This window comes from Toxorhynchites rutilus, chromosome 2 (genome assembly GCF_029784135.1).
Source record: "Toxorhynchites rutilus septentrionalis strain SRP chromosome 2, ASM2978413v1, whole genome shotgun sequence".
In the NCBI taxonomy this organism is placed as follows: Eukaryota; Metazoa; Arthropoda; class Insecta; order Diptera; family Culicidae; genus Toxorhynchites; species Toxorhynchites rutilus.
Genome location: NC_073745.1, coordinates 18,036,222 through 18,048,707, shown reverse-complemented (window position 1 = coordinate 18,048,707; position 12,486 = coordinate 18,036,222). Strand labels below are relative to the sequence as shown.

The following is a 12,486-nucleotide window of genomic DNA, read 5'->3' as shown; positions in this document are numbered from 1 at the left end:
AAAAACTGTACAAGAGGGGGCTTAGGCAGGAGCCATGCGGTAGGCCCATAAAACTGTATCGAGAAGATTTCGAGCTGCCATGATTGAAAAACATGTGCTTTTCTGAGAGTAAATTGTACAGGAAATTATTCAGAATTGGCGAAAGTCCACGATTATGAAGTTTCTCTGAGAGAATTTCCATGGAAACTGAATCAAATGCCCCTTTGATATCGAGAAAAACGGAAGCCACTTGTTCTTTACGAGCAAATGCGATTTGGATTTCAGAAGATAGCAGCGCGAGACAATCGTTCGTCCCTTTACCTCGGCGGAAGCCAAACTGCGTATTTGACAGCAAATTGTTCGCTTCAACCCACTTGTCCAAACGAAGTAGAATCATTTTCTCTAACAATTTACGAATACAGGATAACATTGCAATCGGCCTATACGAGTTGTGATCGCAAGCCGGCTTGTTGGGTTTTCGTATGGCTATCACTCTCACTTGCCTCCAGTCATGTGGGACAATATTCAGCTCCAGAAACTTGTTGAACAAGTTCAGCAAACGCTGTTTTGCCAAGTCGGGAAGATTCTTCAACAAGTTGAATTTAATCTTGTCCGACCCAGGAGCTGAATTGTTACATGAGAGGAGGGCAATTGAGAATTCTACCATCGAAAAATTCTCATAGTCGCATTGGAGCGGAATGTCGCGTACGACGCTTTGTGCAGGAACGGAATCGGGACAAACCTTTCTTGCAAATTTGAAAATCCAACGGTCAGAGTATTCCTCACTTTCGTTTGTATGGTTCCAGCCACGCATTCTCCTAGCCGTATTCCAAAAAGTGCTCATAGCGGTCTCCCTTGACAAACAATTGACGAACTTCCGCCAATATCCACGCTTTTTTGCTTTAATCAGACCTTTTAGTTTGGCTTCTAGAGCTTGGTACTTTCGAAACCATTCCACTAATCCAGTTTTCCTGAATTTTTTGAAAGCGGATGATTTTTCAAGGTAGACCTTTGAACACTCCTTGTCCCACCAAAGTGATGGAGGACAACGTCGGAAAGTGGTAGCAGGAACACGTTTCTTTTGAGCTTGAAGTGCGCTTTCGTAAATCAAACTCGATATAAAATTATACTCTTCGAGTGGAGGAAGTTCATGCATTAAAACAAGTGCTTCAGATTTTATTTCTGAAAATTTTCTCCAGTCAATATTTTTCGTGAGGTCATACGCAATATCGACTGACTCACGAGAACCTGATTCATTGGCGATCGATAAAATTATTGGCAGGTGGTCAATAATAAAGAAGAGCAAAGTGATATGTCTAGCATGCTTGCCCGTGCAGGAGGGTTGGCTATTCTAGTTGCTTCCCCAGTATTCAAAACTGTCAATTTGAAGTTGTCACACAGATTATAAATCAAAGTGGCACGGTTGTCATCGTAGAGTGACCCCCATGCTGTTCCATGGGAGTTGAGGTCACCTAAGATTAGCCGCGGCTCCGGCAGTGCCTCGATAATATCAAAAAACTGATGGCGGCTAACCATAGTTCCTGGAGGAATATATATCGAGGCAATGCAGAGGTCTTTGCCATTGATTTGCGTCTGGCAAGCGACAACTTCAATGCCTGTCATCGATGGGAGAGTGACTCTATAGAAGGAGTGACATTTTTTGATCCCCAATAGTACGCCACCAAACGAGTCATTTCGATCGAGGCGAATAATGTTGAAATCGTGGAAATTCAGTTCGTCGGCTGAAGAAAGCCATGTTTCACAGAGGGAAAATACATCACAGTTAGAACTATGAATTAAAAATTTAAATTGATCTATGTGGGGGAGTTGTGGGTCCTTCCTTCGATATTCCGGTGGCTTCTCCCTCACATAGATGGGGATTGATAAAAGGACTCTCCCGCAATTTTACAATTCACACACTTTTTATTTTATTTTTTTTTATCCAAAATATATATTTTATTAAGGCTCATATGGCGTCAGCCTAACGGGGCCGGGAGTTCAATATTTTGACAATGTTTGCTTAGACTATGTTAGTAATATGTAACCGATTACTCGCGGTTGACTCGAGGTTAGTATTACAAGTGTTCTCATAATTGGTATGTCGCAGTCTTCGATGCTCTGTACGTGTGCCCGACACGGGATACTTCCTATTGGGATGCAGCTGACCATTGATCAGCAACGCCCCCCTAGTCTGTACCCCATATCTAGCGTGGTGCGTCTTTCTCGACTCAAGGAATCCAGGATAGAATGGCGGCGCAATCATCAGCTCGTGTAGAGTTGTCATGAGCGGTACAACCTTTGGCTTTTGTTGAATCATCAGTGGACTGCACAACCTTCGGCCCGTGCATCTGTAAAGAGTGTGTGTATGTATTGCCGCGACTAAGTAAAAGTTTATCGATCGGATAGGAGGGATATGAACCGGGGACACAACGAAGGAAACATCATTAAACGTTGACATCGGCGTTTCTGAGGAACAGGTATAGATGAAGCAGAAGATCAGGATCCCGGCTACCTAAGATATCCCGGACGGGGATCTCCGATTGTCTGCCTTGTGCTCTCAGTGCTCTAGAGAGCTGAGAGCGAGCAGCATGGAACCGGATACACGACCAGACAACATGCTCGATGTCGTGGTAGCCATCGCCACAATCACAAAGATTGTTTGCTGCGAGCCCAATGCGATAGAGATGCGCGTTTAGGTTGTTGTGATTGCACATAAGCCGAGATATCACGCGAATGAAATCACGACCTGCATTCAATCCCTTGAACCATGCACTCGTCGAGACCTTAGGGATAATCGTGTGTAACCAACGACCGAACTCATCACCACTCCACATGCGCTGCCAACTTACGAGCGTATACTGACGAGGAATGTGGAAAAATTCATTATAAGCAATTTGCCTTTCAAAAAGTGTGCCTTCTAAAGCGCCCACCTTAGCTAGCGAGTCCGCTTTCTCATTCCCCGGAATCGAGCAATGAGAGGGAACCCATACTAAGGTAATCTTGAATAATTTTTCGACCAAAACACTCAATAGTTGTCTTATTCTAGTTAGGAAATAAGATGAGCGTTTATCAACCTTCATTGAGCGGATTGCCTCTATTGAGCTGAGATTGTCTGAAAAAATACAATAGTGGTCGATGGGCAATGTTTCAATGATCCCTAATGCGTAATATATCGCACCCAGTTCAGCGACATACACGGAACAAGGATCTTTGAGTTTGAAAGAGGCACTGGAATTTTCATTGAAGATGCCGAAGCCAGTGGACTCGTTTATGTATGAACCGTCTGTAAAGAACATTTTATCAGATCCAACTTTCCCATATTTTTCCGAAAATATCGACGGAATAACATTGGAGCATAGGTGATCTGGTATTCCATGGATTTTTTGTCGCATGGACAGATCAAAAATGACAGAGGAATTGCAGAAGTATGGGAAGCAAACTTGGTTGGAGATGCCTGGTGAAGGGTGCACGTCGTGGGTAAGGTACTCATGGTATATAGACATAAAACTTGACTGAGGAGTCAGTTGGAGTAGATTTTCGAAGTTATCAATCACCAATGGATTCATGATCTTGCAACGGATGAGAAATCTGTAGGATAATTCTGTGAACCGAAGAGTAAGCGGGGGTACTCCTGCCAAAACTTCGAGACTCATCGTATGTGTCGAATGCAAACACCCCATGGCTATACGCAAGCTTCGATATTGTATCCTCTCCAGCTTGAGAATATGAATCCTGGCAGCTGATCGGAAGCAAAAACTGCCATATTCTAACACTGACAATATCGTTGTTTTGTACAACTAAATGAGATCTCCTGGATGGGCACCCCACCATGTTCCGGTTATTGTTTGGAGAAAATTGATTCTTTGCTGGCATTTCTGTTTCAAATACGCAATGTGTCTCCCCCAGGTACACTTAGAATCAAAATATACACCCAGGTTTTTGAAAAACATAGAGTGTTGGATCGTTTTGTCGGATAGGTGAAGCTGGAATTGGGCGGGTTCGTGCTTCCTAGAAAAAACGACCATTTCAGTTTTCTCCGTAGAGAATTCGATACCCAGCTTGAGGGCCCACGTGAACAGATTGTTCAGGGTATCTTGCAACGACTTTTGCAGAACGACGGGATTAGTACCCGTGATGGAAATAACTCCATCGTCTGCAAGTTGTCTCAGCGTGCAGTCTCTAGTTAGACAATCATCCATATCATTGACGTAAAAACTGTACAAGAGGGGGCTTAGGCAGGAGCCTTGTGGTAGGCCCATAAAACTGTAACGAGAAGATTTCGAGCTGCCATGAGAGAAAATCATGTGCTTTTCTGACAGTAAATTGTACAGGAAATTGTTAAGAATTGGTCCACGATTCCACGAGTCCACGATTATGAAGCTTCTCTGAGAGAATTTCCATGGAAACTGAATCAAATGCCCCTTTGGTATCGAGAAAAACGGAAGCCATTTGTTCTTTGCGAGCAAATGCGATTTGGATTTCAGAAGATAGCAGAGCGAGACAATCATTTGTCCCTCTACCTCGGCGGAAGCCAAACTGCGTATTTGACAGCAAATTGTTTGTTTCGACCCACTTGTCCAAACGAAGTAGAATCATTTTCTCTAACAATTTACGAATACAGGATAACATTGAAATCGGCCTATACGAGTTGTGATCGCAAGCCGGCTTGTTGGGTTTCCGTATGGCTATCACTCTCACTTGTCTCCAGTCATGCGGGACAATATTCAGCTCCAGAAACTTGTTGAACAAGTTCAGCAAACGCTGTTTTGCCAAGTCGGGAAGATTCTTCAACAAGTTGAATTTAATCTTGTCCGACCCCGGAGCTGAATTGTTACATGAGAGAAGGGCAATTGAGAATTCCACCATCGAAAAATTCTCATAATCGCTTTGAAGTGGAATGTCGCGTACGACGTTTTGTGCAGGAACGGTGTCGGGGCAAACCTTCCTTGCAAAGTTAAAAATCCAACGGTCAGAGTATTCCTCACTTTCGTTTGTATGGTTCCAGCCACGCATTTTCCTAGCCGTATTCCAAAGAGTGCTCATTTGCACTTTTTATTGTTACACAGTTTTACATATAATTCACAAACTATTAATTTTACATTTAACATTTAGAAACTATTTACAACAAAGAATAATTAACAAAGGAATAAACTTGTTCGGTGAGCCTGGGTCCTGGGTTCCGTGTGGTTGGTTTGGCGGTGCTAAGTCAACTCAACTCTATCGTTTGATACGAGTTCTCCAGGACCTATCGATTGGGTTTTGCGATGTTTTTCTCGTTGAGATTAGCCGAGGATTTTTATCTCTCTCCGATCGATCTCACTGCTGCTAATGCGAATTAGCGGCAGTTGATGATTGTGCGATGATTGTGGTCATCTCTCTCCTATTGCGTTACGTAGTTTGGATGATGAGATATATCTACTCGTTCAGGGCCGGATTCTTCGCTAAGCTGGGTATATGTACTTGCAGACATCCTGGCCCACCCAGAAATAGCCGTATTTCTGAAAAGAATAAAAGAATTCCTCTTCGATTGGGATAGGAAGGGAAGGGTAATGACTGGTTTGTTTATTTGATTATGACTCCCTTCTCGTTATCTGGATCTGGCAGGATACAGATCTTCTCCACTGGACGCTTCAGCAACCCTGTTGCCGTCTTAACGGTGACCACCCGGACCACCCCGTCGGTGCCTGGATGTAGCTCCTGGATTCGGGCCATCTTCCAACGGGTTGGAGGTTGATTCTCGTCACAAAGGACTACAAGTTTTCCGATCTCGATGTTTACGGAGGCACGCCACCGTTTCGATCGCCCTTGAAGTTGGCTGAGGTATTCCCGATGCCATCTGCGCCAGAAATCTTGCAGACGACGTTGAACTAGTTGCCAGTGCTTGAGCCTATTCACTCGAATCGTTTGGAAGTCCTGATCTGGAAGCTGCTGTATGGAGGCTCCAATCAGAAAATGTGCTGGAGTCAATGGCTCCAGATCGTTGGGATTGTCCGATAAAACTGTCATCGGCCGTGAGTTGAGGCATGCTTCTGCTTGCACTAATAGTGTCTGCATGTCTTCGATGGACACAGGATGATTTCCAATCACCCGCAGGAGATGAAATTTTGCACTGCGAACGGCTGCTTCCCACAGTCCGCCAAAGTGGGGCGCACTAGGGGGGTTGAAGTGCCAATTGATGCCCTCAGCAGAGCACTCCTTTTGTATAATTTCATGGTGATTACGGTCTTTCAGCTTGACTAAAAGCTCTTTCAGCTGAATTGGTGCCGTTGTCGGAGTAGATATCAGTGCACCGACCTCTGCGACCAATGAACCTTCGTAACGCCTGCAGGAAACGCTCCGTAGACAAATCTGATGCCAACTCCAGGTGCACCGCTTTGGTGCAAAGACACACAAACAAGGCTACGTATGCCTTGACCGCTGTTCGTCGTGGCCCTGGTCGAATATAAACGGGTCCGAAGTAATCGACGCCCGATTTTTGGAAAGGCCGCGCTGCTGTAACGCGTGGCGAGGGTAGTTCACCCATCAGTTGTTGAGTGGCTCGTGGTTTAACCCGGAAGCACGTTCGGCATTGGTGTATTATGTGTCTCACAACACTTCTGCCACCTAATGGCCAAAAACGAAGACGACAGGTTCCTAGTAACAACTGAGGACCCGCATGCAGTAATTTCTCGTGGTAATGACGAAGCAGTAGCCGTGTAAACCTATGTTTAGCTGGAAGAACCATTGGGTGCTTCGTTTGCTCTGACTCCGCAGAGTGTTTGAGCCTTCCGCCGACTCGTAGAACTTGATCCTTATCAATAAACGGATTAAACCAACGTAGAGGGGATTTTCCGTGGACTAACTTTCCATTTCTGAGCGCCTTGAGCTCCTGTGCGAACGTCTCTCGCTGAACGCACCGCACAAGCGTTGATTCTGCTTCTCGCAGTTCAGATGTAGTTAGAAAACCAGCGCCCTTTGACCCCTTTTTCTGGAGTAGCCTTATGAACCTTCGGTATATCGCAGTGCTCCGTATCAACTGCGTGTAATAGTTGAATCTTGCAAAAAACGTTTCGTTGAAATCTGCATACGGACAAGCTATCGCTGTTGCTACACAGCGACGCATTTCCTCTCTCCCTTCATCGTCTGGCATATGATTCGGTAGGGATGGCCAATTTTCTTGGTCCATAGCCAACCAGCTTGGACCTTTCCACCATAAGCTGTTGTCGCGAATCTCGCTAGGCATGAGTCCCCTGGATATTAAGTCAGCGGGGTTGTCGATCCCGGGAACGTGTCGCCAGTGAAAATCTTCTGTAGCCAACTGTATCTTGGAAACCCGATTTGCAATGAATGTAACCCATGTTGCCGGAGGTGATTGAAGCCATCGGAGGACGCAGGTAGAGTCTGTCCAAAAGAGTGCGTCTGCTTGTATTTTGAGTGCACGCTGTACCCTTTTGAAGAGCTCAACACCGAGAAGTGCACCGCAAAGCTCGAGTCTGGGGATTGTCTGCACTCTGAGAGGGGCAACCTTGGACCTAGAAGTCAACAAACGTATTAGAACGTTGTTTTCCTCATCTCGACTACGCAAATAAATGCAGGCACCATATGCCTTCTGCGACGCATCAGAAAAGCAGTGAATTTGGAAATCCACTGCATTTGGTATGACAACACATCGATCGAATTCAATGTCGTTCAGCAAAGGGAGTTGTTGTTGATATTTGTTTCCAGTTTTCGCACACTGTGGGAGGCAGTGGCTGATCCCAGTCCAACCGATTTCCACCTTGATCGGTCAATGTCCATAAGGATTGCATACATATTTTGGCAGTTGTAATTACTGGACCAATATCCCCTTCTGGGTCAAAAAGAGTAGCAATTCGGGATAAAATAAGCCGTTTCGTAAGAACCTCGCTATGTTCCACAGGAGGTATAGTGAAATGAAATTTGAAAACATCCTTTTTAGGTATCCATATTAGACCCAATGTCTTCACAGAAGGATAAGCGTCCAAAACTATGCCCGTTGAATCGGGAATTGCCAAGTAACTCTTAGGAACATCTCTTAGAACATCTGGGTGATTTGACGCCCACTTTCTCAATCGAAAACCTCCACTTTCCATCATCTTTTCCAGTTCGAATCTCAGTCGCAACGCTTCTTCAACGTCATCAGTTCCTGTTAACACGTCATCCATATACGTGTCCTCGCTAACGGCTCTTGCTGCGATGGGAAATCGTTGTTCCTCCTCCATTGCTAGCTGTTTCAGCGTTCTCGTGGCAAGAAACGGAGCTGATTTGGTTCCATACGTCACCGTGTTTAGTTCGTAGACTGATACCTCTTCGGACGGTGATTCGCGCCAAAGGATGCATTGTAGTGACCGATCTTCTTGGTGTACATTGATTTGGCGGAACATCTTTTCCACGTCCGCAACCAGCATGATTTGCTTGATTCGACATCGTAGGATAATGGACCTCAAGTCATCCTGTATTATTGGGCCCACCAAGAGGCAATCATTTAATGATTTTCCGGATTTCGTTTTGCAGGAGGCATCGAACACCACCCTAACCTTAGTCGTTGTGCTTGCCTCCTTGATGACTGGGTGATGTGGCAGGTAACAACGCTGACATGGATTAATTTCCTCACCAACTACCTTCCGCATGTGTCCAAGCTGCTGATACTCCGACATAAACGCGATATACTGTTCCCGTAATCCGTCATCCCTGGCTAACCGTCGTTCGGTCCCATGAAGCCGTCGCAAAGCGATGTCCCTCGACTCGCCTAACTGCGCCAAAACGTCTCCATTTCTCGGTAGCGAAACAGTAAACCGCCCATCTGTCTCTCGCCGTACCGTATTTGCATAAAACAACTCGCACCGTGTCTCCTCCGGTGAAAACCCTTTGCTTGTCCCAACCTCCTCACAGGACCAAAATCGGGTCACAAGCTCCTCCAATTTTTCAGCCGTAGACATATTGCAATTTATGCGTAAGGGATGATTTACTACGGACAGTCCACCACAGACAATCCATCCAAAGACCGACTCATTCAGCGATGGCAAATTCTCTCCTAAGCTGATTCTACGACCTGTCTCGAAGTAGTCAAAGAAGGATTCGATCCCTAGAACGACATCCACGCTCTTAGATATACAGAAGGAAGGATCGGCCAACTCTACCCCTTCTGGTATCCTCCACCCAATTGTATTCACATTGGCCGTGGGTAAGTTCACTGTCACTCGAGGCAGTACGAGGAAGTTCAACTCACGGGAAAAATTCGAAACTCTCGACTTGACGGTAGCATAAATGCGTTGATTTACCCTGGTTGATGTTTGTCCGATTCCTAATACTGAGATGTCCACCTTATCTCGATTAACCTTCAGGAATTGACTTAATCTTATGGAGAGAAAATTGCTCTCGGACCCGGAATCGAGTAGCGCTCGAGCTGGATATTGGTTGCCATCGTCATCATCCAACAGCACGACTGCTGTAGCTAACAGGACTTGTGAGGAATATTGCTGTACGGTGCCGGAAATCATACTGTTGGATGCTAGGTTTGCAACATGAGTGGAATTCGTTGGGCCCTTGCCCCCAATTGGATTGTTCGAGCTACTGGTTTTACCACTGTTAGCTGTGCTCGTCCCGCCATCCTTCCCCAACTTAAAGCACACCAGGGTATGGTGTCGTCCCTTGCATTTGCGACATGAGAACCTTGACTGACAATCCTTCGCCTGATGGCCCGTTCTGAAGCAGTTTCGACACAAAGCGTGAGTTCGAAGAAGTGCCTCTCGATCTGACACGTTCATCTGGAGAAATGTTGAACATAGGTGTAAAAGATGATTGGAAGAACACGCTATACAGCGAACCACTGTCGCCGTACTGAAACTGGCCTTTACCCCAGCAGCTTTCGGTTTGGTTACAGGTTGTTGTGAGTTGGAAACGGTCTTCATAGGCATTGACTCCAATACGTGTATCCGTCTTCGAATGAACTCCGTCAAATCAGCCACGGTATCTCGTTCCTTACTAGCCGTGAATTCCTCCCAACCTCTGCGTGTAACAGGGTCCAACCGTGACGTCAGTATATTCACTAGCAGGAGATCTTTATATTCAACCTGTTGGATAATTTGATCTAACGTCTGCACAGTCCTTTCAAAACCTTCCAGTAGCTCATGCAGTTCCGCAATGGATTCCTTGTTGATCGTTGGCAGCGAAAAGAGTGACTGAACCTGGCGCCTTCTTAGCTGTTTGCTGTCATTGTATCGCTTCAGCAGCATCTCCCAAGCGATGTGGTAGTTTGTCGTCGTAATTTGTAGAGGATCGATTAGATTTCGTGGTTCTCCTATCAAACAGCCCTTCAAATAATGAAGTTTTTCTACCTCTGGAAGATCCGGCTTCGAATGGATCACAGAAATGAACAAATCTCGGAAGCTGATCCATTCGTCAATATCCCCATTGAACGTTTGTAATCGGATTTGTGGTAGACGAACGTGCTCATGCGTATGAGGAATAGGATTATCCTCTGAACAGACCGATTGGTTTTTCACTGGTAGATCCGTCATTCCTCTCATCTTATCCTTGAGAAAGGATTTGACGTGGTAAAACCGTTCACAGAATTCATGTCGCTCCTCATCGTAGGTCCCATCGGAGGGATCAAAATCGTCGTGCACCTTGATTTCGATCAGCGTCTCACCATATTTTTCCAAAAGGTTTTCCAATCTCTCTAGGCGAACCTCCACCTCACCGATGGTTGTATCCTCCTTGTAACGATCAACAAAATGCCCGATGTCATTTACAGTAGCTTGCATCTCCTTCAACTTCGTTGTCAGCACCTTCAACGACGACGGTTTTTTGGATGATGATGTACTCCTCATGGCGATGTGTAATTAAACCCAGTATGGAGAAACAGAAAGGATCGGATGCAGTAACCAATATAGGATACCTAGCTCGGCTAGACATACACTATTCTTTCACTGACCTGACGAAACAGTCACTGATGCCCAGTTGTAGCAATAAAGATTCCAGTCTCACCAGCGTTAGCAGTTAACGTTGCTCGGGTACCCCATCAACGTTCAAAAACTCGGAATTTTGGATAGGACGGGGAGAAAAACTTGGTGTAGTAACAATAGAATGCCAGCCTCGACTGGGCATATACCAGTGTATCTCACCTGGAGAAACTAGTACTGCTTCCAAATGTACAACAAACATACAAATTCGATCTGAAATGTGTGTACCCAATTAGCTCTTCATATATATTGCACAACCAGAATAAATATAATAGAATGTGTTGTGCCACAATACTTCCTTTATGTGCAATATCGAGTCTCAATAGTAACAGAAGGTGATCAGCAGGAAAAGTGAATCGAAGAGGAAAATATTCTCAAAATTGTGTATTTCTCTAAACCTAGCTTGGCAGACATATACTGCTCTTAGACTCACCCAGAGAAATATAATTTGATGCCTCCTCTTCTACCGGAAATTGTTGGCAATTGTGATTGCCAGCATCCAAGGAAACGCGTTGATAACCAAGATCCAATTGAGCCAATAAATTTGCCGGGAATTATCCGAGTGCCGAAAATCCTTTCCTGGTTCCAGTATCCAAAGGAGTATTGTCTTGTATGGTTCCTATTGTTCCTATGTTCCTATGGGTCCATTCAGCATGCACAATAGCGCTTTGTTGTACTATTGTTTGAAGTCACAATGGCTGCCAATTCCTTTGTCCTCATACAATAAACTCACATGCCATTGTTTTCCGCGGGTAGATGGTAGACCATGCAGATGAAATCGAATGCCGGAATTAGAATCTACCTTTTTGCCTAGCTCGGCTGGACATATAGGTTTCGGTCCAACTCACCTGGAAAACCTTTTCCATCGACGGATGTCCAGTCCAGAGCACCTGATACAAAGCTGATGATATTCTTCGTTGCGCCGTCGGTGTTACTTTTGATGAAAGTGTATGAATCCCCTTGATGCGTCCTTATCCGGTTCGAAGGACCAGCTTATGTGGGGGAGTTGTGGGTCCTTCCTTCGATATTCCGGTGGCTTCTCCCTCACATAGATGGGGATTGATAAAAGGACTCTCCCGCAATTTTACAATTCACACACTTTTTATTGTTACACAGTTTTACATATAATTCACAAACTATTAATTTTACATTTAACATTTAGAAACTATTTACAACAAAGAATAATTAACAAAGGAATAAACTTGTTCGGTGATCCTGGGTCCTGGGTTCCGTGTGGTTGGTTTGGCGGTGCTAAGTCAACTCAACTCTATCGTTTGATACGAGTTCTCCAGGACCTATCGATTGGGTTTTGCGATGTTTTTCTCGTTGAGATTAGCCGAGGATTTTTATCTCTCTCCGATCGATCTCACTGCTGCTAATGCGAATTAGCGGCAGTTGATGATTGTGGTCATCTCTCTCCTATTGCGTTACGTAGTTTGGATGATGAGATATATCTACTCGTTCAGGGCCGGATTCTTCGCTAAGCTGGGTATATGTACTTGCAGACAATCTAGTTTAGGGATGATGCTTCTGCAATTCCACTGTA

At 45.0% G+C, this 12,486-nt stretch overlaps 3 protein-coding genes across 6 annotated transcripts in view; 1 reads left to right on the top strand and 2 right to left on the bottom strand.

The window, feature by feature from the left end:
* LOC129767008 (spondin-1) overlaps positions 1-12,486 on the top strand; it is a 160,540-nt gene that overhangs the window by 57,205 nt on the left and 90,849 nt on the right. The gene's annotated exons all lie outside the window — the stretch shown is intronic.
* LOC129765577 (uncharacterized) lies at positions 5,542-7,201 on the bottom strand. The gene is made up of 2 exons (XM_055765984.1): positions 6,375-7,201; positions 5,542-6,301 (listed from the first exon to the last, which is right to left on the bottom strand). The coding sequence occupies exons 1-2, from the start codon at positions 7,199-7,201 to the stop codon at positions 5,542-5,544; spliced, it is 1,587 nt and encodes a 528-aa protein (XP_055621959.1).
* On the bottom strand, positions 7,638-10,808 carry LOC129765576 (uncharacterized). Its single transcript, XM_055765983.1, has 2 exons — positions 9,834-10,808; positions 7,638-9,743 (listed from the first exon to the last, which is right to left on the bottom strand). The coding sequence occupies exons 1-2, from the start codon at positions 10,806-10,808 to the stop codon at positions 7,638-7,640; spliced, it is 3,081 nt and encodes a 1,026-aa protein (XP_055621958.1).

Excerpts from the sequence above, each read along its gene's own strand:
- LOC129765577 (XM_055765984.1), bottom strand. The coding sequence starts at position 7,201 with ATGCCTAGCGAGATTCGCGACAACAGCTTATGGTGGAAAGGTCCAAGC. Across the intron at positions 6,302-6,374 it reads GTCAAGGCATACGTAGCCTT|GCGTTACGAAGGTTCATTGG; the intron begins GTTTGTGTGTCT and ends CGTTTCCTGCAG.
- LOC129765576 (XM_055765983.1), bottom strand. The coding sequence starts at position 10,808 with ATGAGGAGTACATCATCATCCAAAAAACCGTCGTCGTTGAAGGTGCTG. Across the intron at positions 9,744-9,833 it reads CCAAACCGAAAGCTGCTGGG|ATGAACGTGTCAGATCGAGA; the intron begins GTAAAGGCCAGT and ends ACATTTCTCCAG.